At 37.5% G+C, this 24,809-nt stretch overlaps 1 protein-coding gene across 1 annotated transcript in view; it reads right to left on the reverse strand.

Moving 5' to 3' along the window:
• FBN2 (fibrillin 2) overlaps nt 1–24,809 on the reverse strand; it is a 267,961-nt gene that overhangs the window by 162,330 nt on the left and 80,822 nt on the right. Inside the window, exon 7 of the mRNA XM_053567017.1 lies at nt 15,997–16,122. Within this exon, the coding sequence (XP_053422992.1) occupies nt 15,997–16,122 (126 nt within the window). The remainder of the gene's footprint in view (nt 1–15,996; nt 16,123–24,809) is intronic.

The following is a 24,809-nucleotide window of genomic DNA, read 5'->3' on the forward strand; positions in this document are numbered from 1 at the left end:
GCCCTGCGCGGGAAGATGGAAAAGGAAGGCTATGTTTTCAGAATGATGAAAAATACCAGGGGCTGCACAGAGGGGTCTATCATGTCATATCAATATTTGGGGGTTATTTCGTGATTTTATGATAGTATAATACATATTCTTTACTGGTCCATTTCCTTTATTGTTAACAGTCTAGGGGAAATATATTTAAAATAATCTTGGTAAGTTAACATTCATAAGCACTAAAGGAATTTTTAATTAAAAGTTTATTTTCTTCCACTTAGGCTGAATAATAGCATTTGTTGAAAGGCTACCACTGTAGCAATATAATGAATGGCTCCTTTTTGGCCTGAAATAGACACCGTGTCTTTCTAAACACTAATTTGTAGTAACTCAAGCATGAAGTGATGTTGGCAAAAGCAATTCCATCACAGCACTTCTGAATATTACAACAACAGTTGGAAAGCTATTTCTTTTTCAAAATACATGAAAGTTACTGATAACATAGTCAAACAATATTAGCTTACATTTTTGGTCTGCATCCCAAAATGATTTTTCTTGGGAAGTGTTTCCCTTTATCAGTGGTGTGTGTGTGTGTTTTATTTTTTTCCTCTCTCTTTCTCTTTTATTTAATTTGTTTATTTATATTTTGGTGATTTCCAACGTAAGTCACATTATGACACACATTAAACTTAGAACATAGACTTTCAAGACAAGCAAAACCAAATTATTTACAAGTTTTTAAATACTAAAGGCAATATGATGACCCTGAGCTTCTGTAGGGGAATAGTTTTTAACAACTGGATGGTCAACTGTTAAAACAATGTCCTTCATTTCCTCTGATCCTCCCAGCCTTCCACAATTGCCTTAAAATCTTAAAATGCTAGGAAAGCAAATTGGAAGCCTTCCTTAATGTTGGGTAAAACCTAAAATTTCAACAACACACAAAATTCAGGAAATTCCAAAGTTAAATTTACGATAACCATTTGAACTTGGCAAAACTGCAAGAATTTAGTATTTTCTGCTCCCATTTTTCTCATTAGCATCAGTACATTAAGGTGTAATCATAGAACTCTGAGAACTTTAAAGTGTGTTTGGGCATAATACAGTATGGACGTTAATTTAAGAAGTCTTGATCGTTTATCAATGCTCTAATGATGCATTAAAAATCATTTATTTTAAAACTTCTACATAAATGGCAGCAAGTGAAAAAGAAATCTGTTCCACATTCTGTTCTGCAGGTAGAATTACCATAGAAATGAGCATTCACCTCTGTGCTTTTCATACTTACTATCGTGAAAGGAAACAAACTCAATGAAAATGGTACCTTCAGTCGCTAAGACACATACTATTTGCAAGTTTTATAAAGAAAGTTAATCTTCAAATTTGAATAGTTGTATTTTTTTAGTTTTTGTTGTTTTCCTTATTTTCATGGCAGGTTACATTCAAATACACCCAGTTTAAACTTAAGAAGTAGCTTCACATACAATGAAGTACACAGACTTATCTGTATATACACACAAAATGGGTTGTGTAAGTGCGGATTCTTGGGGAGGGGTTGGGGGGGACAGTCCTAAGGCTCAGCCTGTAAAGCACACACTTTGGTTTTCTGAAGAGGGTGACAGAATCACATCAATCCGAAAAGTCCCCTGTTCCTATCCTACGTGCAAAATAACAAATTCAAAAGGGCTGACTGGGGAGGCCACCAGTTCTGCGACTGAACCCTATGAGGCCCACACGCTAACCGCGCTAACGCAGCACAGACCTCTCCACACCACGTACTTGAATGTCTGCTTCATGGTATAAGGAAGTTGTCTGGGACAGTTTTTCAGGGCATCCAAACACCCCAGGGTCTTCACTGGGACTCTGAAAGACCTTCATGTTCTTCCTCTTTTCCTTCAATTATCCAGAACATCAGTTTGATGATTCATGAAAATGCTAAACTTCTGCCTATCAGCTAAGAATTATGAGTCACGAAGTTGGAAATGTTTTGAATAGTTTCCTGTTAACTGAAAAGGGTGTAATGGATATATGAAACGGCTAGGATGCAAGCAGGAAGCACCTTTATTATTTCTCCCACTACCATTTTGCACATTCTCTCTTGGCCAGTTCTTCCCTGGTCCTAAGAAATCTCAGGCAGGTTCCATAGATTCTTCCCATCCCTTTCAGGTAAATACATGTATATATATATATATTTCATTCAAATCTAATGATGCCATAGCTCTAATCTTTTGTCCAATTAAAGCTTCTCCCCTTCCCCTGCATGAGCCTCCCCCAGGCTCAGATGCCTTCAGTGATGGAGGGGCCTAGATGTGTTCTTGCTTCTATCTGTCCATTCCTGCCTGGATAGGAAGGAGAAGTGGCTATTCTGAGCACTTGTTTCAAGGTTGGAGCAGGGAGAGGAGAGGACAGGTACTAGAAATGAAAATCTTCCTTGGTTATGAGTTCTAATCTCCTAGATTTTTCCTACTTAGCCTTTGCTACCCCCTTCTCATCTCCCAGACCTGTAAATGCTGAAGCCTCCTGTGGCTCAGGGCGTGCACTTCTTCTTTTTGAGAATGGCTCCCTTAGTTGCCCCTTATCCAGTCTCTCAGCTTTAAAGATCAAATACAATCTGATGACTCCCAAAGCTATATCACTACCCTTGCCCTTGAACTTAGCTCATAAATGTAATAACACATGTCCACATGAATGTCTAATAGGTATCTCAAATTAACCACCTAAAACTGGGTGCCTGACAACTTTCTACCCACAGATTTTCTCCATCTCTGTTAATGGCAGCATCAACATTTCCTTTCTGAAAACCTTGGAATTACTCAATTCCCTTTCTCTCTTACCCTAAAACTGATGTATCAACAAATTCTGCTGGCTCAATTTTCAAAATACATCTGGAATTCAACCACTTCTTATCACCTTTACCACTAATCCCTTAGTCCAAGCTACCGTCAGGTCTCACATAGATTACTGCCGGAGCCTCCCAGTTGATTTCCACCCTCCCCTACTTGTTCCCAGGTTATCTTGTTACACCCAGCAGCCAGAGTAAACTTTTTAGAATGAAGGTTATAGTATTTCATTCCTCAGTTCAAAAGCCTCCACTGGCTCCCATCATGAGAACTTAAACAAGTCTAAATTACTCACCGCAGTCTACAAAGAAGATCTGGCCCCAGACTGCACCTTTACACCCATCTCTTACTAGTCAGTCTCCCCCATGCCACTCGCTCCAGTAACACCAGACTTCTGAGGGTCCCTGACACGTCAGGGGTGCCTCCACTTCCGGGCTCCTGCTCCTGCTGGCCTGTGTCAGGAACTTGCTCCTTCAAATAGCCTTGGCTCCTTCCCTCTCCTCCTCCAGATCGTGACAGTGACATTCCCTGGTCACCTATGTAACATTTCACACCCTCATTCCCATTTTCTAAGCCTTCACCCTACTTAGCTTTTCTGCTGTTTTATCACCTTTGTCAGGGCACAGATTTTACTGGTTTACTGTCTCTGGTTTCTAAAACTGAGCCTTCATGAGAGCAAAGATTTTGATCTCTTTTGTTCAGTCCTCTCTCCCCAGGTTCTAGAAGAGTGTCAGGAACTCCATAAGAACATTTCTGAATGAATGATGCTGGCATCAGTGCCCTGAGTGTGGTGGGTCCAGCACCGATACATTGACGGATATCTTGGGAACCCTCCCAGTGCTAGGGTTTTTCACCTCTCACTGAGGACCGCAGGGTATCTTCTCTACTTTACCACTTAGGACCATCTCATCAGCCCCACATTTCTGACAGCTTGTCCCATGCTGTGGTCATCGCCCTCCAGGTGGTCCAGTGGGCCTCAAGACCATTCGATTCCCTCCTGTGAGGCCCCCACCTGGCAGATGGGAAACTCACATATCCTTTGCCTTCCACACTCTGGAAATGCCCAACTGAGACTTCAGGTGTGAGTGTGGCTCCCCTTTCTCCCTTCTCCCCTTCCCATGCTTCCCACAGATAACTCTTTTCAAAAAGTATCCTCAATACAGTTCTCTTCAACTTTTTTAAAGATTCATTTTTTATACAGCCTGGAAGTCAGTGATGATTACTGAAAGCAAAACAATCTTTCTGCTCCTTTCCCCCTTCCCTCACCCTGATCCTACCACTTACCAGTTCTGAAAATACTAAGGACAACAATCTACTCAGTTGAGCCCAGGAGTTTGAGACCAACCTGAGCAACAGAATAAGATCTGGTGTCTGAAAATAAGTACATACACGTATCCATGCATACATGCATACAGGTGGGTGATTAAAAGATATAGCAATAGGTATTAGGGTGTGGTTCTCAAATGAAGAAGATGGGAAATGTCAAAGACATCAATTTTCAAAAGAAAAATGTCAAACAGCGGAAACAAATTTCCAACTCTTATTAAAGATAAAAGGCCGAAGATAATCCTTGGAAATATACATAACAAAAGCCTAACACATAATAGAAAAATAGGCAAAAAATAATGGTTGGTAATTCACAGAAAATAAAATGCACTAACTAAAAAAGTGTTTTAATGATATAAGTAAATAAAAAGTCAGTAGTTTAACAGGATGGTAGTATTTTAAAAGAACAACACAGTAAAATTTAAATTATCTTCTGAAGGAGGAACAGATTCTAGAACACTTTTTATTTAAGATATGCGCACATTTTCTTGATTCTGGGTAGAAATATTAATATTTAATTAACTGGCCACTACAAATAGTGTTTACATACCCTAACCTACAGGATTTATATAAAATGCAACATGATGCTTTGAGGGAAAAAACCCCATCAAAATACCAATCTTCCCTCTTGAAGCTATAAGGAAAAGGTATAGAAGAAATAATTTAAGATGTAAAATCAAATTTCAAATAAATGCCATAATACTCTATTCCCCCTTTTTCTTAACTAGTTCATTTTGAAAAATATTTTCTCTGCTACAGCAAATTAAGGAAAAGATTCTATGTGGGAGAAAAAATATGAAAATCTATGAATAGCTTGTCTTCTACGAGTTTATTAAGTCAAATTAATCTTCCAGGCCTACAACTGAATTTTCACAGTATGGTTTTGCTAAAGCATTGGAAGAGATGTTTTTGGTTTGTTTGCTTTTTTGTTTTGTTTTGGCAGATGTCAAATGTTTTCTACTACAAAAGTCCTTCTTCAAGGACTTCAAATCTGTTGTGCTTAGAATACAACAAAATAAGAAAACGATCTCTGAATTTTTTTTCCCCAAATATCATTAAAACACTTTTTTAGTTAGGGCATTTTATTTTCTGTGAGTTACCAACCAACATTTTTGGCTATTTTTCTATTATGTGTTAGGCTTTTGTTATGTATATTTCCAAGGATTATCTTCGGCCTTTCATCTTTAATAAGAGTTGGAAATGTTTTCTGCTGTTAGACATTTTTCTTTTGAAAATTGATGTCTTTGACATTTCCCATCTTCTTCATTTGAGAACCACACCCCAATACCTATTGCTATATCCTTTAATCACCCATATTACTTTTTACATAACATATTCTATACCTATAGTCATTTAAAGATTTCAGTATTAAGTTTGTTGTAATCAATAATATTTTCAAGAATAACATCCATAAGCACATAATTTTGATGTACTATGAATGCTATTTTTCTTAAAACATTTTAATAGCTTGTAACTGTTAAAATAAAACTTGTTTGTCCCCAGATCATCTAAAGTCATCTAGCCTGTCACTATGAAAATAGCTGTGAAATTAAGTAGAAGTAAGACCATTCGAAATACAGGGTAAGAATAATGAAAATCAAGAACAGGAGTTGGCAAACTATAGCTCATTGCCTGTCTTTGTAATTAAAATTTTATTGGAACAAGCCTCACTCATTTGTTTATATTGTCTAGGACTGATTTTGCACTACAGTGGCAGAATTGCATACTGTGACAACAACAGCATGATCTTCAAAGCCTAAAATATTTACTACTTGGCTCTTTACAGTAAAAGCCTGTTGAGCTCTGATCTAGAAGGGTGCACTGCACTTAGGGTGCCTCATAAAGATTCTTGAGGAGGACACTCTGATTTAGAGAAGTGAAACTAGACATCATAGCATTTGAGTAAGGTTTATGCAACAATGCAAGATCAAGAGGTCATTTGGAAAACCACCCTTTCAAAAAGGACCTTTCTTGGTAAAAATGAACTAAAAATATAGTAAAAAATAATACATAGAAGGAGGCATTCTTTCTCTTTCAAAGGATTGGAAAATGAAGGTCAACATACAAGTTTTAAGTTCAACTGAACCCTAAAGGATCTATCACTTTTACGATCCTCTCTTTTACAAACTTTTTTAAAGAACTATCAAATACTTAATACAATTTTGCTACATAACAGGTCTTTACCAATATCCTTACAGAGATAAGAATAAAATGAAAATGGTGGTGCCCGTAGCTCAGAGGGTAGGGCACCGGCCACAGACACTGAGGCTGGCGGGTTCGAACCCGGCCTGGGCCAGCAAAAACAACAATGACAACTGCAACCAAAAAATAGCCAGGCGGGCACCTGTAGTCCCAGCTACTTGGGAGGCTGAGGTAAGAGAATCGCTTAAGCCCAAGAGTTTGAGGTTGCTGTGAGCTATGACACCACAGTACTCTACCCAGGGTGACAGCTTGAGACTGTCTCAAAAAAAAAAAAAAAAAAGAATAAAACAAAACACTTCTTGGCTTCTACATTATAGAACTATTATGGTATTCTGTCACTAACAGGAGAAGAGAAATTTTACATAGGCCTGGTAGCATTTCCAAGAATTTGGAAGATGAAACTTATGGCTAAGGAGTGTGTTAATACTTCAGATTAGCATCCATGATAGCTAGTTCAATCAAGCCACAGTAAATTTAATGTGAATGTGAATGACATTCACATTGAATGTAAATGTCAATGCAGCTGTTGGTAAACAGCGACTAAACCATCCCCTGCCACTGGTCAGCATTCTGGCCTTACAGGACAAGATAACCCTGCACCATAGCCCTTCATGTGTCCTGGGTTTGCTGCTGCTAGATCTGGACAAAAATATACCTCATATAAAACCTCACATGGTTTTCATAATTAAACCCCAAAAGACACATGGACACGTAAAATGTGAAACTGCAGCCCTCTCGGAAAACCAAAGCTCACATAAAATCACAGTCACTCACTTCATATTGACATGACATTAAAAGAAACCTTCTCATACTATAACCGAATGTATTTTTTTTACCTATTTATTTATTTGGGATTGTGTCCTCTGAAATAAGGGCTATTTAAAACAGCTGTGTTCTGGAAACGAATAACCCAACTGCCTGGAGAAACCATTTATTTACCCTTGCGATGAAAGTTAAAATCCACAAAATCTTAAATACTATCTTTAAAATATAATTAGTTGTATTAAAATCCAGTAGAGGAAAAGTATCGATGGGAAACATTTTACAGCCAAATAGGAAAAGATGGCTTTAAAATAAGGAGCGAGGTCTGAGCCTGGGACTGAGAACGGAAGATAATCTAAGCATTAGCACAACCTTCTGTCTTTTACAACTTTAGTACATTGCCATAATATATTTCTAAGAATGTATCTAAAATAAATTAGTAGCCCATAAAAATGTTTACAGTCCTTCATACATTTTTCAATGCTTGGTAGTGAATATAGTCTACACATAGTGTATATAAACATACCGTGCATAGCCGTATGTATACACAGACCATGGATAGCCATATGTATACACAGATACATGTATACACAGAGTGTGTGTACACAGACGTATTGAAACATACCGTGTATACACATGGAAGTGACAGCACTGCCAAGGAGTGTAGTCCTGGATCTAAACACTGTATTTCAAGTTTTGTTATATTTTTACTTGACCATGGCAGGATGTTACTTTAAACTAATTTCCTCCAGGCACCGGTAATTTATGAGATACCTTCTCTCTGCGTCCCTGTGTTTCTTTCTCCTTCCCTCCCTCCTTTCCCCTCTCCCTCTTTCTCCTTTTTGTCTGTTAACAGAATATATAATGTATATAACGAAACTGTCACATAATATATAATAAAAGGAGCATTTTATTTGGGCCTGTGTTATTGCATTATTGTGTTTTCATTTCCACTATGAAATAGCAATTATTTAATAAGGAAAATAAAAATGTATCGAGCCATTATTTCATAAGCAAAATGAAAGTACATTTCAGTTTATATGTATTTTTGGCCTAGAGATAAAGTCGAAAGTGTTCATCTGATTCTTTCATTCCAGAGTCAAATAGGTTTTTCTGTCATTAACACACACCTTATTTTATGTCTCTGAGAAAGATGTTGGGACTCTCACTTTTTCCAGTGATCTTCAGCAGACATTGCACTGCAAGAATCATGTGAATTAGTTTACCATGCCTTTTTTTTTTTGGTATTTTTTTTAAAAAGTGTTTAAATACCGAATGACCCTGAGGAAACAACATGGGTTCCCAACATTTGGGAATATTTCTCTGATTCCACCAAAGTGCAATTTCCTGACCATTGTCTTATGCTAAATAAATCAAGTCCTCCGGGTCTCAAATGTCCATTGCTCTAATTTGGGTAAGACTAGGACAAAGAGTGTAAAAACAGGTTGAGAGCAGTCAGGGATTAACGGACAAGCTTGAATCCTTCGTTCCACATTCCCTCAGCATGATGGATCTGGGATCATTTCATTGCCTGTTAACACTTCCATCAGAGTAGGGAAAAATATGTCCAATTTTTGTTAAAAATAACAAAACTTTTGTTATTGTTAAATTTTGCGTTAGTTTTCTAAAAGAGCTCAGTTATTGGCAACTGTACTAAAAGGCACCATTGAAATGATACATCAAAACTCTTTCACAATTCATTTGTTTGTGCTTTCCCTGAACTCTTTAACGAAGACCTAAAGTGCCAAATGCATTATCTTACATATCACAATAACACCCCCAGGTGGAAGAGACCATTAATAACCCTCCTGTCAGGATTCTGGCATTAATGTGTATGAGAAGCCCCAGTTCTTAGGAGGCCTGCAGCTGGGGCACAGAGCCTGACATTTGGCCCCTCTGCTGTCTTCCCTCCCACGCTTAGTCTCTGAATTATACTGAAAACTAAATTGTCATTTCTCTTTACAATTTTCCTCTTGTTAGTGGGATCAAAAAGTTTGGAAAATCAATCTGTTGTAAAATAAAGTCAAAATATGATCTGGATATTTGAAATTTTGGTCTAGATTCACAATCTGGATCACATCCTAAAGATGACTATCCTTTGTCGGATAATTTTTTTGGTGGAATATGTCTTCTCCTCAGACATCAAGTTTATAATGAGTATGTTCCCCACCGTGCCTCAAATAAAGAACTCTTTCTCGTCTAGTCTTTGACAGAAAACTATTAATACGTGTGCGACTTTCCATGTAAACCGTTTTGTTTAGGTTAAAATTAAAAGAGTGATGTCACTTCAGTAATTCCTCATGAAATACTGCGGTAGTTGACTAATACTGTCAAGGTGGTGTCCAAGATACTTAACACATGTGTTTTACTAGTAAAAGCCATTTGTGGTAAGAAACGAAAAGAGTTTGGATTGGCAACTTCTGATAAATATCTAGGAGGTGATAAGTGCTAATTCTGCCTCGTTTGTCAGCTCTGGGCTGCCGCTTGGCTACCCCTTGGAGTTCCTATCACTCTTTCCCCACTGGTCTCACTTTCTGTTTATAAGACACAGAGGAACTCCTAAAAGTCAGCCTAAAAAACACCACTGCTCGTATGCCCTTCTCAAATGGGTTATAAAAGCAAAAATGCTTTCTAGATTTCCATTTTAGATTTTAACTCTTAATACACATTCTCCAAATGAATTTGGAAGAAACTTCTAGGCTATTCAATGCTCTGCTTCCCGATGTAAATGCACCTTAAAGAAAGCAGATTCCTTAGTGCAAAGAACTTTTACTACCAATTTATCTGATTACAAGTAGTGTGTATATGTGTATATATGTATATATGTAGAGAGAGAAACAGAGACTGCTGAATGTCCTTTTGGCTGAGCACACAGAGGAAACATGGCAGGTAGAAACTGGCTTTGAGAATCAACGCCAGTAGATCCATTTAAAAAAGAACAAACAGTGTGGGAATGTTTGGCAATACCGATGTTTCTACTGTATTATTTCTTAATCTGAATGAGTCTGGTGTCCCATGGAAGAGACATAAAGAATAGTCCAGAAGATTTAGCTAGCCCCTTGCGTCGGAGCAGAGTCCCTCACCAGGTCTCCACCAACCTGGGGAGAGAGCTGAATGGCACATGGCCTGGGATGAGGTGCGGGTCACCCTAGGGGCAAAGAGTATCAAGCTTGTTTTTCCTCAGTCAGGCACCAAGCAATGATCAGCCAAAAAAGGATGCTAATGTTGTTGTGATCTCAGCTACTTTTACAAAAACCTATACCTTTTTAGCCTTTATCAAGTTAGGGCAGAAATAATGCTTTTTTCTAGTCATGCAATTTATAATCTCCAGCCAATGCCAGGATCACTAAACTGTGTCTCCTTCCGTCCTTGCTCGAGGTCCCGGGGTACCACCACAACGTGCAACAGGCAGAGGGAGACCCGTGCTCCTGTCGATACTGAGGTCTCCGTGAGCGCCCCGTCAGCACGGTCCTGGGCAGGTCCACCTTTGATTGCTCAACAGCACCTGGCTACGAGCAATCTTCGTGTTACCACCTTACCCAAATAATCTTGAGAAAGTTACTTCGCTTCTCTGTGCCCCGGCTTTCTCATCTGTAAAGTGGGCTAATGGTAGTAACCCACCTCACAGCTCTGTTGTGATGATTTAATATAACCCATGTAAAGCAGATTACGTATAGTCTAGACTATAGCAAGTGCTCAATTAATATGAGCTCTTATTAATGTGTTACTTGGTGAACATAACTTGCTGACAGAGTCGGGCAAAAAAAGTTAAACTACAATGTGTAGCTGGGCATTGTGGTGGGCGCCTATAATCCCAGCTATTTGGGAGGCTGAGACAGGAGGATCGCTTGAGCCCAGGAGTTTGAGGTTGCAATGAGCTATGACACCAAAGCACTAGACTCAGGGCTACAGAGTAAGACTCTGTATCCCCCCTCCCCCCACCCAGAAAAAAACCCACACACACAAACAAACCAAACTACAAGTGACAGAGGAATAAATTATTTGTTATGGGGCAAAGAGTAGGTTTGATTACGGGAGCCCCACTGTCTTATACAAGATAAAGGGAACATACATGTTTTAACTACAAAGTTATAAATTTCTTTTTAAAATATTTAAAGATGATCATCTTCATGGTTTCTAAATTTATGACCTAAAAAATCTTGCCTATTTCCAATATTAATAATTCTCTTACTTCATTCTTGATTTGAATATGTGGCTTTCCCTTTGAGAAAGTCAATGGTATTTATTTTTATCCAATGTACTCAATACTAACATGAAGCCAGTACATGATCTAATACATGCCCACGTAAGAGAAAAACTTACATCAATTCACGGTGGGGGGAGAGGGAACGAGAGAGTGGAGCGGGTGAGAAGGGAGGGTGATGGGTGTGTTCCCACTTAATGGGCACAATGTTAGGGTGACGGCACACCTCTTGGGGGGTGGGACATGATTATAAGAGAGACTCTACCTAACAAATGCAAACATGGTAAGCTGTTTCTTTGTACCCTCAAATTTAACCTGAAATTAAAAATAAAATGATGAAAAAATTAAGAAAAATTAAATTAATATACTTTTGAGTAATATGAGTAACAACAAGTACTGTCAGTTTAGTACAGTAAGTTTATTTTCCCCTGTTTATTAAAGCAGATTGGAACAAAAGCAGACTGTGCTAACAAATTTTATGAGTTTCATGAGCATAAATAAATATATTTGTTGTTGCAAATCTCAAACAACAAAATGCTGTGTTAATGGAACAAAGCTGAAAACTCTTCAGAAGAAATTTCAGAAAACTATGTGACACATAAAGATGCATTGAAGGGAAACTTTCCAACCCAATGATGCTCTTTCCCTGCCTCTGACGTAGCCAGGAAAGAATAACCAGCTCCAGGAATGTTAAAGAAGGTATAGTCCGGAAGGGGATCACGTCGGGACATCTGGCACCTACTTGTGCCTTATCCACATGGAATGAAATTCAAGTTAAAATATTTTATTTAAAAAAAAAATGCTAGCCAGTGTTTGGATGTAGCCTTTCATATTATATAGATGTATTCTGCTTCCTTTTCACATTAAAATTAAATGAATACGATAAATGAATGTTTAAAAAGAATAACTGAAACAGCCTTCTCTTTGGATGTGAAGAAATGGTTTACTCCACTAAAGAATCATTTTACTTACTGTCTGACAGAATTAGGAAATTAGATTTTGGAACCTAACTGGCTCAGGAGAAATAAGACATGATTTCAGTGAGCATCTGGAGAGGTTTTATGAAATTTTGTACTCTAAGCAAAGAGGGAAAATAACTGATTCTTTTTCAGATGCACACATGCAATTCAACAGTGAGAGAGAGAGAAAGAAAAATAGAAATGCACCTTTCTTTCTGCTCTGGGCTCAGATGGGCAGCTTAGACAGTAGTCTACATCTGAACATGGGGGGGAGTGTCATAGGCGAGCATACCAGACAAATGATATAAAACAAAGTCAATCTCCAAGACAGATATGGAGTCATGTATTTCAAACACCAAATCCAGAAATGAATACTGCCTCTAGCATTAAAAAGATGTTTGGTATAGGCTATATAAGCTCTAACTTGACTTTTTTGGCAGAGCAAGTCTTTCAGAATGGAGGCATCTCAATGAATGAACAGAGACATTTCTCTTTCTTTCACATAGAAAACAAAGACCTCTGACCTGAGAAGCATAACCTCCTGGTGACCAAAGAAGGATAATGACAATAGAAGACCCAAAAACGTCAAACTGCATTTAATGTTTATGCTATCGAGCTTTCAGTGGCAACCACAGCAAGATCAAATTATCAAGAAAATGTAAAGGGAAAATTTCCTTGACACCATCATTAGCCTCTTTCCCAGCATAATTTTAGCACTGGGCTCACCTTTTACCTCCTTTCTAACCATCCAACCCAACTCAAATAAATTAAATTATTGTGTGTCCTATTTCTAATAAATCAACATAAATTCATAAGGAGCCTACTACATACCAGAAACTGTTCAAGGCTCTGGGATACGGTAGTAGACAGAGTCTCTGTCCTCAGGATCTTATTCAAATGGTGGGGTGAGCCAGTCAGTACACATACAAAATATCAATAAGAAATTTAAATAATTAATAAGCTAATTAGATTCTTGTTAAGGATATTGCCATATTTCTTATCACTCGGATCCAAAATGCTGGAGTGATCCTTCTTATTTAAACTATCTGGAAACTTAAAAGACCAGAAGAGATTTCTTTAGAGAATTTCAGTGCTCTATGAACAGGTATATAAAATGTCCTATAATGAAAACAGGAAGGGCAGCATTTAAAAATAAAATTGCCAATGCTGCCGTATTTTACATTCACCTTGTAATTCATATAAGAAGTTAAAATGCCTGGATCTTTAACAGCTGATCAGAAATGATTGCTGTGGTTATATTTTTATTTAGAGCAAACATTAACTTTAAATTCATGGCAACATTTTTACAGATACACTGCAATTCAAAACCTGCCACTAAGTGTAGCAACAGTTCATAGTCTTTCCGAAATATGTTACATTACCAATTACCACTGGATAATTTCATATAATGAAATAACACTTGCTCTATTACATAAAAGAACAATATTATCTAAAGAAAATCAATAGTAGCCACTTCCTTGACATTTAGATAAACGTGACTTAGACACAAGTGAAAGCTTCATAAAACCTTTAGATTTTGAATTCTAATCACCACCTCTTGTAAGTCTGCAGTTTCCCACCAATCTCAAACACTGCACCCCACAGTTCCCTCTGGCTGCCTGGGCAGGAAGGGAGGAAGGACACAGACGGATTGTTTCTGGGGTGGTGCCCACATGGTGTCATTGCCCCCTTTCTAAAGGACATGGACAAGTGGCGAATAAAGGGTTGCACTGTCCTTCTCCAACCTCTGGCTTGGCTCTGTGTGTTGTTTTGATGAAACGTAATATAGAAAGGCCTTGTTCCATTTTCAACTAAGAATACACTGATGTGTAACAGAAACGTCACAACCACCATAATCAGTCCGTGGCCGTGCCTTTTCACCTATAATCAAATATTGTCTTTGTTCCTAAGTATATCAAGTGTGGATATCATTCCCGAAGTAAAAAGTGAAGGGGAGTGACAAAAGTTTGATCGATAGAACCAACTCAAAACCAACAATAACTAAGAAGGAAAATACGGAAAGTAGCACAAGAAGAGCAACACCAGAAATGCTGCAGTTCCCTGAATTTCTGGTCCATTTCCTGTGCTCATTCAGGTAATGTGGTTACCTTTCCCATCTACCAAGCATTATTTATAATCTTTCCACTATAGATGGACTTTCATTATTGACATTATATTTAAGTAGAATAAAATACGTGGGCATTCTTACAAATAATTTCACAGAGAACTTACTCGGCCCTCAATAATCAACTACATTTCATTACCTTCTTTTCGGGGGGAGCATGAAACTAACTTAGAGTAATGTAAAATGAATAAAACTATAAAGACTAATTTGGAGCTAATTGTAAATGAGCCAAGGAAAATGGAAATACAGAAGGAGACACGTATCATGGGTTTACGGGATTATGGTTTCTGGTGTTGAAAAAATAGCACTGTCCACATCCTACTTCTTGTCAATAAAATAGTTCATATCCCCTTTTACCTTCTATAACTAAACGTTCAACTTTGCCTAGTTCCAAGCAACAACAAAAAAATAATGCAAAATATTCCCTTTTGGCAAAGAAAAGAACAAAAGCCTTAATTTGAGTTGATAAAAGATTTATGTTGCCAAGAAACTGCAATAGTTATACTCTATTGCCTTTAGAAAACTACCTTAGTGAAATAAATTTATTTAATAAATACAATAACTGAAAAGATAATTGTATACTTCAAAACTACTAGAAATGTCAAAACTGTTCTGAATCTATATGATCATTGAAGCTACATATTTCTAGAATTTTCTTGAATTTTACAATAATGATAAAGAGTTTGATCACAGACAAATATAACAAAAGTAAATTTCTTCTTTTTGAAGAATACTGATGCCACTTACATTTCAATATCATAATTCATATTCATAATCCAGAAAATTATTAGTTTTTAAATATCTTTGAGCAAGATCTTCTTTTTTTAGTGGTAATTTCCAAATCCTTCCTGAGTCACTAGGTAGCTAGTCAAGCAACAATATTCGACATGACAATTAAAATACTTATATTATAGGCAATGCCTGTAGCTCAGTGGGTAGGGAGCTGGCCACATACACTGAGGCTGGCGGGTTTGAACCTAGCCTAGGCCAACTAAAACAGCAATGACAACTGCAACAAAAAAACAACTGTGTATTGTGGTGGGCACCTACAGTCCCCGTTACTTGGGAGGCTGAGGCAAGAGACTCGCTTAAGCCCAAGAGTTTGAGGTTGCTGAGAGCTGTAACGTCACCACACTCTACCCAGGGTGACAGCTGGAGGCTCTGTCTCAAAAAAAAAAAAAAGAAAATTATAATATATGACACAGTGGCAACTACTAATGCATCATTTTACAAGTGATACTTTATTTAACTTGGACTTCTTGCTACCTCAATTTTAATCTTTTACATAATTTCATAGGTGAAGTGGAAAGCTATTAAGGAAAAACATAAATGGCTGGATTACTCCCATTCTCAGTACAACACAGCAACTGCCATAATAAACTAGATACAAAATGCTCAATGACTCTTCTACATCAAACCTATTAAGGCTGTAATACATCAACCAATGCAGAACTACTCTAGAGTTATACCAATAATTTATATTAAAATAAAGAGTTATAATTATGATCAATAGTCTTCAGAATTTCAAATGAGGATATGCTTTTCTTGAATATAAAGTCAACAAGTAGGCAAGTTTCCCCAAGGAGAGACACTCACCTTCACATTTCTGAGTAGTTTCACTCTGCTTGTGACCAGCAGGGCACCTACATTCAAAAGAGCCCACGGTGTTGATGCAGTTCCCTCCTTGGCATATTCCCGGAATAGCCTGGCATTCGTCAACATCTACAAGAAGAAAATATTTTGAACATAGATACCATTGATTTCAGAATATTTATATGTATTTGTTTATTGGAAGAAACTCAGTCATTCTCAAAATAACAGGGTAAGAGGAATATATTTTCATTTATGTGCATGATATAAATATTACTTTGTTTCTTAATTTTTTCTCTTGGAATTTTGTTTTGAAGATCCATCCATGTTGTTATGTTGCTTGGATCGGCTGCAGAACACTTTCTTAATATGTTCACTTGCTGATGACGGGCACCTGGTTCATCTTTAACTTCTTACCACCTTGGGGAATAATGAATGTCTCCATGATGTCTCTTTGTGGATGGAGAATGACTTTGAGGGCTCAGAGACTCTTTATCCCTCTGCTGTAGACCCAGAGCAGAATTACTAGACCATAGGGTTTGTATGTGTGTGGGTGTATATGTATATAAAATATATATATATAATGAATAGATAGTGCTCAATGGTTCTTCAAAATGCCTCCAGCAGCCTTCACACAGCACTCTATATGCCTGTGAGCAGCACACACATTGCTACTCTTCATAAAGATTCTTGTGTTTCCTCAACACATGATGTTATTACTATTTCATATCCTAACTTTCTTTGGCTTAATAATTATAAAAAATATAATTATTATTTTATTTTTCATTTCTCTGATTACTAGCTACTATCTTTATTAGCTTTTAGGTTTCCACATAGGGAAGCTGTACATGTACATCCCTTGAACAATGTTATATTGCAGTTATTATCCTCCTATTTTAAATTTAAAATATTTTCAGTGCTAGAAATTGCAATTATCTCCTTTATATTGTCTATTCATTTCATCCATTTTGGAAGATAAATTCTTAATATGTATACATATGATAAAATTCATGAAGCCATAATAAAGGTTTCTCTGACAAATAAATGTGAACATCTACAGGAAATGTTAAAGGAAGTTCTTCAATGAAAATGAAAGTGAAACGAAAATTATAATCGACAAAAAATTAAAAGGAGTGGAAATGGCAAATATATTAATAAATATAAAATACATATTTTTCTTATTTTTAACTAAGCTTAAAAATGACTATTGCAAACAACAACAGTAATTGTATTTTGCATGTTATGCCATACACAGAAGTAAAAGCATAACAAGTATACCATGGAAGATTGAAGAGGAAAATGAAGAATACTGTTGTAAAGTTATTCTATTATAATGGCAGAATAATATTTGGAAATAGACCATGGAAACTTAAATACATACACACAAACAGTGAAAAATAAACAGAGAGATAGCAAATAATCCAATTATGGTGATAAAAGGTAATACAAGAATATGCATGATTAATCTAAATGAGTCAGGGTGGCGCCTGTGGCTCAAGGAGTAGGGCGCCGGTCCCATATGCCGGAGGTGGCGGGTTCAAACCCAGCCCCGGCCAAAAACCACAAAAAAAAAAAAAAAAAAAAAATCTAAATGAGTCAGGTAAAAAGAAAAAGAAAAAAAAGAATAGATGAGATGAATAGGTAAGAAACAGTAAAATAAGATTTAAACTTAATGTTGATAATTACATGAAATATGATAAAAAAATCCAATTAAAAAGGTTAAGATTGTCAAATCTTATTTTTCAGAAAGCAAGACCCTACAAGAAACCTACTTTGGCAGCTTAAAAAGTAAAAGCATGAAAAACGTATAGTAAGTACTTATTAATCAAAAGGCAGCTGGAATGGCTATGTTTATATTATAAAGAATACTCATCAGAACAAGAAATATTGGATAAAGATGGGCATTTCATAATGACAAAGGGGTTGATTCATTAGGAAGACATGATAATACTAAATACAAGTATGTATGCTTATAAAATGTTAAACTGGATCATATTTAAGACTTTAGCACATAGCACCAAGTATAGTAATAGATAAATCCACAATTGTACTTGGAAATGTCCAAATTTCAGTCTTAGAGAACAAATAGGCTAATAATCAGCAAGAATATTTAAAACTTGAACTATATTTCAACAACTTGTTCTAACTAACACTTAAAGGACACACCACCCATTTAAGCAGAACACATGTTCATAGTCTGTCTTGTAAATATTCTAAATGCACTTGACAAGAACTAGGCAGACTGTCTTCTGAGGTCCTGTAAAAAGGCCCATTAAAATCATCCAAAGTATGTTCTCCAAACACACTGCAGTTCAACTAGAAATTAATAATGGAAAACATCTGAAAATCCTCAAATATTTGAAATTAAAACAATGTTCTGAAATAACACATGGCTCAAAAAATAAATCCATGGAAAATTAGAACGTGTCTTTAATGAAATGAAAAGGAAATCACACTATATCAAAATTTGTAGGATGCCGCTAAAGTAGTTCTTAGAGGTAAATGTATAGCAATAAAATGCTTATCACACAAAAGAGGAAGTTTTTAAATCAGTACTCTAAGTTTCCATATTAAGAAATTCTGAAAAGAAGAGAAAATGAAGCTTAATGTAAACAGAAGTAAGGAAATAATAATAAAATACAAAACAGACAAACAACAGAGAAAATTAATAATGACACAATCTGGCTTTTGGAACTATCAATAGAATTGATAGATTTCTATCAAAAGTAATCAAGGAGAAAAGAGAGAAAGAATGAATAACCAATAGAAGGAATGTGAGTACATCACTGCAGATTCTATACGATTAAAAAGATCAAAGGAAATAGTATAAACAATTTATGGCACTAAATTCACTAATTAAAATAAAATGTACAAATTCTTCAAAAGGCTCAAATACCAGAGCTTACTTGAGCAAGAACAGAAAAGCGTATGATGACTATATAGCTATTAAAGAAATTTAATCCCAACTGTGAAATCATCACACAAAGAAAACCTCATGCCTAGGTGGCTATACAATTAATAATTCTTCCAAACATTTACAGAAGAAATTATATCAATTGTACACAAAGAGAAGAGAGGAAATTGCCATATCCATGTTATTGGGCTAGCATCACTCTGATACAAAAACCAAAGACATGAAATGGTGCTAAAGTATGTGTTTTGTCTCTTGATTAAATTAAAAATTTTCTGCACAGCTAAGGAAATAATCAACTCCACAGAATGAACAGACAACCTACAGAATAGGAAAAAAATATTTGCAAGCTATAGATTCAATAAAAGGGCTAATATCCAGCAACTACAAAGAACCCAAGCAAATCATCAAGAAAAACACAAATGACCCCATTAAAAAGTGGCAAAAGACAAGAACAGAAGCTATTCCAAAGAAGACAGACGAATTGCCAACAAACATATGAAAAAATGCTGAATATCACTAATCATCAGGGAAATACTAATTAAAACCACAATGAGATGTCACCTTACCCCAGTTAGAATGGCTTTTGTTAAAAACGTCCAAAAGCAATTTGTGCTGGCAGGGATACCGAGAGACAGAAACACATACATTGCTGGTGGGACGCAAAGTAGTACAATCTTTATGGAAAACAGTGTGGAGATTCCTCAAAGAACTAAAAGGAGATCTACCATTTGACCCAGCAATCCCACTACTGGGTCTTTACCCAGGGGGTAAAAAATTTTTTTCTTTATTTTTTTTATCGTTAAATCACAGCTGTGTACATTAGTGCAATCAAAGGGTACAATGCGCTGGTTTCATACACAATCTGAAATATTCTCATCAAACTGTTCAACGTAGCCTTCATGGCATTTTCTTAGTTATTGTATGTAGACATTTGTATTCCGCATTTAGTAGGGTTCGCCTCTGCCCATTCTAAGATGCACCAAAGGTGCGGCCCCACCCATTACCCTCCCTCCACCCTGACACTCCTGAATGTTTATTGTAGCACAATTCACAATTGTAAACATGTGGAATCGACCCAAGCACTCATCAGTTCATGAGTGGCTTAATAAAATGTGGTATATGTATATCATGGAATACTACCCAGTCATAAAGAAGGATGAGTCAGCATCTTTTGCAAAAATTTGGATGGAAGTGAAGATCATTATCCTAAGTGAAGTATCTAAGGAATGTAAAACAAACACCACATGTAGTCAGTATTAAATTGGGATGAAGTGAGGCACACATGTGCACAGAGAGACTCTGGAAAAATTCAGTGAAAATTAAGCAGAAGTGAGGTGGGGGGAGGGGATGGGCAAAAACCCACTGAAGGGGTACAATGACACTATCTGGGCGATAGGTACACTTATAACCCTGACTTAAGCATTACAAAAATGATACATGGGACCAAAAACATTTATACCTCCGTATTTTGAAATTAATGTCAGTAAACCAAGAATACAAGAGAATTTCCTGAACTTAATAAAAGGAATGCACAAAACAATTACAAATAACATTGACTTTTTGGAAAAATCCTTTGTTAAAGTTTTTGAATATTTAATTATGTATCTATGTAATTTTGCCTTCATGTCTTTCTGATAATAATTTCAAATTCAGTAGCTTTTTAGCATAAACACTGTATGTGAAAATAATTACATATAATATGTAAGTTTATCTCATAGAGCAAGGTGAGATGTGGAACATGGCCAGCTCCCATAGGGCCCTCTAGCTCCAGGCATGGCAATGAACTAGGAGAGTCCTGGGATGGGCTATAGCCTCTGCCCTGCAGACACCTGAAGCCTTGCCATGACTGCCCTGCTGCTGAGCCTGTGCCTGGAAGCAGTTGCAAATGTCCCTCCCCACCCTGTGTTGCTGACTTAATGACTTCTGTGTCCTCTCTCAGTCTGGAGTCTGCTAACCACCAGATCTCCTGGCCCATCCCTGCCCACCCTACACAAAGCCCTGCTAAGCTTCTAGGATGGGGTGTTGGCAAGTGTGGTGGGCCAGGAGGAAAGGCAGCCACCCCAGCACTGTGGAGGGCCACTGGGGATAGGTGGGCAGAGAAGACAGGCGCATGGTGGCAAGCTTAGTCACCTCCTCGGGCCATAGAGGTGTGCATTTTGAGTCATGGTGTGACCACTCTGTCCCAACTGGGTGAGCCCCACTTAGTCCTAACAAAGATGGACAAAGGCATTAGTGGGCTTGGAAGGTGACCCAGGATGATGACAGGTCAATGGATAGCAGGCCATTGGGTTGCTGGTCTTCATTCTTTATTCTATCAGACTTTGATTCCAGAAGAGAGAAATAACATATCACATCTAGGCATTTGGAAATGCCCACCACCCTTTGGGAAGATGTACTTGATGGTTATAGAAGGCCTGTGTCTGTAATATGAAAAAGCTCCTCTCAGCTTGTCTGCCAACCTTTTAAAAGAAAATGTTTACTACATCTGGCCCATCAAGATGTAAAGAGGTTGCCGACGTGTGATAAGGTGGAGTTACAAAATCATACATCTTGTTAATGCCCACTGGTTAAAAAAAATAATAGAAAAAAATGTCTTCTGGAAATGATATTTTGAAATGAGTTGTTAGACCACCTCTGGAGGTGACACCTGTCTGTTTGTTCTCTGGGTTAAAGGCTGTGGAGCAAAAGACCTTGAGGAGGAACAGAAGATTCTGTGCCAGACTGGTCATCTATAGAAGACAGTTTCATATTCTAACATTGTTTTGTGTGTGCATTTGATTCCTCACTATCTCATATATAGTTGACAAAGTACTTTATTGAAATATCTAATCTTTGTAGATATTCCAAAGAGCCTGATACATGTTGAAAGTAGAGGTGGTACCATGTTTTGTAAATACCCTTTCGTTAAGGTTCATATGGAAGGAGTTTGGGGGGGGGTAATGGCCAAACCACCTCTTGAGAAGCACATAAGGTGTTGGAGCAGGAGTTCAGGGGAGAGGGAGGAGAGGGAGGAGCTCGCTGCCAGTGTGCGTACAGCGAGGCAAGACGGACCCTCCTCATAGTCTGTGCATTTTGTTACTTATCTGGGTAAACAGTGAATACAAAGGACAAACAAGTCTGAATTTACATCTAGTCCTTCTGGATATTAAACAGGTTGCTGGTGTAAGACCAAAGTGGACTTAGTAAACAAATAGGTTTGTTTTCAAGCTCCAAAGAAAGATTGTCTTCTGGAAAATTTGAACCCACTGGGTTGGTGGCGGGAGGAAGGGGATAAGCTAGAATGTTTGTATTTTGAAGACGCTTTCAAATCATAACTATTATTACATGGGTGCAGTTTATCCAAGACTGTCGTGTATATAGTGAACAAATTATTACCTGGAACATCTTGTCTACCTAGAAATTTAGAACTGCCTGGCATATATTAAATGGAGAGGTAGTAAAATATCACTTTGCAAATATATTTTTGCTAAAATTCGTAAGAAATGCTTTCTTTTGGAATCAGAATCATTAACCCACTTCCGTGGGCAGCATATCCTATCTATGCTTATTCAATGATTTGGAGAAGGTTGGGGGGAAGGAATTGCAAAAGGTAATATGCTAGTGTGAGCATTCCTGGACATTTTTAAAATCAATGATTTTAATGTTTTGTCTTGTTGTGTGTGTATATAATGGACAAATGAGTCCCGATTTTGCAGTAGCTAGTCTCTAGATGTTAAAGAGCCCACCCGTGGATGACAAAGTACCTAGTAAAATTAGCACATTTTGTATACTTTGTGTTAAAACTCACAGGGAAGCTTGTCCTCCGTAATGAAGTTTGGTCAACCATGTCCAAGCATTACCTGTGTCTGTGCCTGTCCACTGGATTGAAGGCCGAGAGGAGGAAACGAGGAGGGAGTGGTGCAAGGCTAACGTGGTCATATTCAGATTACAATCATGGCTACGTGTGTGCGATTTTATTTAGCACTGCTGTGTACATAGTGGACAAGTTCTTAAGTGAAATATCTACTCTTTCTAGATTTTTAGAAATGTGTGATAAATAAAGAAGTAGTATAATAATACTTTTTGAAAACAGCTCTTAAAAACGGATCAAAAACACTGTGTTTGGAAGCGGAGTTGTCAAACCATCTCTGTGAACAGTACACTCTACTTTTTCATCGGGTTGAGGGTGATAGGTGCAAAAAGGTCTTCTGAACTATGAACTTGTGTTTTCTAGTGGGTACTAGCAATTTCAACTTATCCATTGCCCTGTATGTTATGTGCATTTAACTTCTCTATGCTGTATAGATAGTGTATATACAGGACAAATGAGTCCCAATTTTATAATGTCTACTATCGAGACATTAAGGAGGCTGTCAATGTATGACAAAAGTGGATTTAGTGTTCTCTGTCTTAAGATTCAGAGAAAGGCTGTCTTCCAAAAAGGACTGTTAGGAGTGAAATGGTAGCGTCATGTTAAAGTCACACATTTGCGCATATCCACTGGGTTGGTGGTGGAGAGGAGATGGAAGCAACCAAGGATTCTAGACTAGAATGTTCCTGTTTAGAAGACGCTTTCAGATCTAACCATTGTTACATGTGTGTAGTTTATTCAGCACTATTATGTATACAGTGGACAAGAAAGTCCTTATTTGAAACATCTTGTCTTTCTAGACATTAAAGAGGTTCCCAGTGTGTGTGTGACAAAAGTAGACTTGCTAAACTAACACACCGAGCAGATTTTGGGTGAAAATTCATAAGGAAGACTGTTTTTAAAATCATTTATAGATGTGAAACTGTTAAAACCCCTTCTACGCATTACTGGTGCTTGGACCTGTCCACTGGGTTGACAGAGGTGGAAAGGGGAAGGGTTTTAGGCCAGAATGTTCCTATTTGGAGGACTTTAAAGTTATAGCTTTTGTTCAGAGTGGGCACTTGTGTTATGCGAGTGCACTATTTATTCATTGCTGCTGTATATGGGGGGAACTTAAGTCCTCTATGAAACATCTAGTCTTTCTAGATGTTCAAAAGTGCACAGCATATGCTAAAAGTAGAGGGCTAAAGTAACAGCCTTTAAGTGTTTTGTGTTATTTCACAGGAGAGGTTAAGGAATGGAATTGTTCAACCTGATGCCCTGGAGAGTATGCCGACTGTCACTGGAGGGCTTGAGGGGAGGAAACATGCAGAGAAGGGCTCTGTGCCCGAGTTAGGTTAGTTTGACTGCCTAACCCTGTTCTGTCTGTGTGTTTTAGTTAATATGGCCTTGTATTGAAGGCTTACCAAATCCTAATGCTCAAAGCACGTTAACAGTAGAGGAAGGCACATAATCCCTTGTGAAGGTTCTTCTGCTAGTATTCACGAAGGACTGTCTTCTGGAAGTGACCTTGGCTAATCCACCTCTTAGAGCTAAACGTGGTCCTGCACCTACACTGAAGTAGGGCAAGAGGGAGCCGAGGAAAGGTGAAGGGGCGGCTCTTTGTTAGCATTTCCACCCCTGAAGACGGTATTAGATTATAATCAGAGGCTTATACATGCATTTTAATCAAAGATTTGTGTTTACTGTGGACAAAGTTCATTATTTTGCAACACCTAGGCTTTGGACATGGCCTGAGGTGACAACGTGTGATAAAATAAGACTAGTGAATTAGCCATTTTTTATCTTTTTGTTATAGATATAGGAAGACAAGTCCAGGACATGAAACCACCTCTGAGCAGGGTGAAACAGGACTCGTTGGTTAGGTTGGCAGCAGAGGGGCAGAAGTATGAAAGGAGAGATGCCTGCGATGCGTTCATAGTTACGTTCATGCAGCTAAAATGGCTGCATGCACATCAAAGCTGCATCCTGTTTAGCTGTACGATAAGAATATATTAAGCAATTCAGGGGAAGCATACCTTCCTGCTAATTATTTAACCGAATAGATCTAACAAT

The sequence above is a fragment of the Nycticebus coucang genome, chromosome 17 (assembly GCF_027406575.1).
Source record: "Nycticebus coucang isolate mNycCou1 chromosome 17, mNycCou1.pri, whole genome shotgun sequence".
Lineage (NCBI taxonomy): Eukaryota > Metazoa > Chordata > Mammalia > Primates > Lorisidae > Nycticebus > Nycticebus coucang.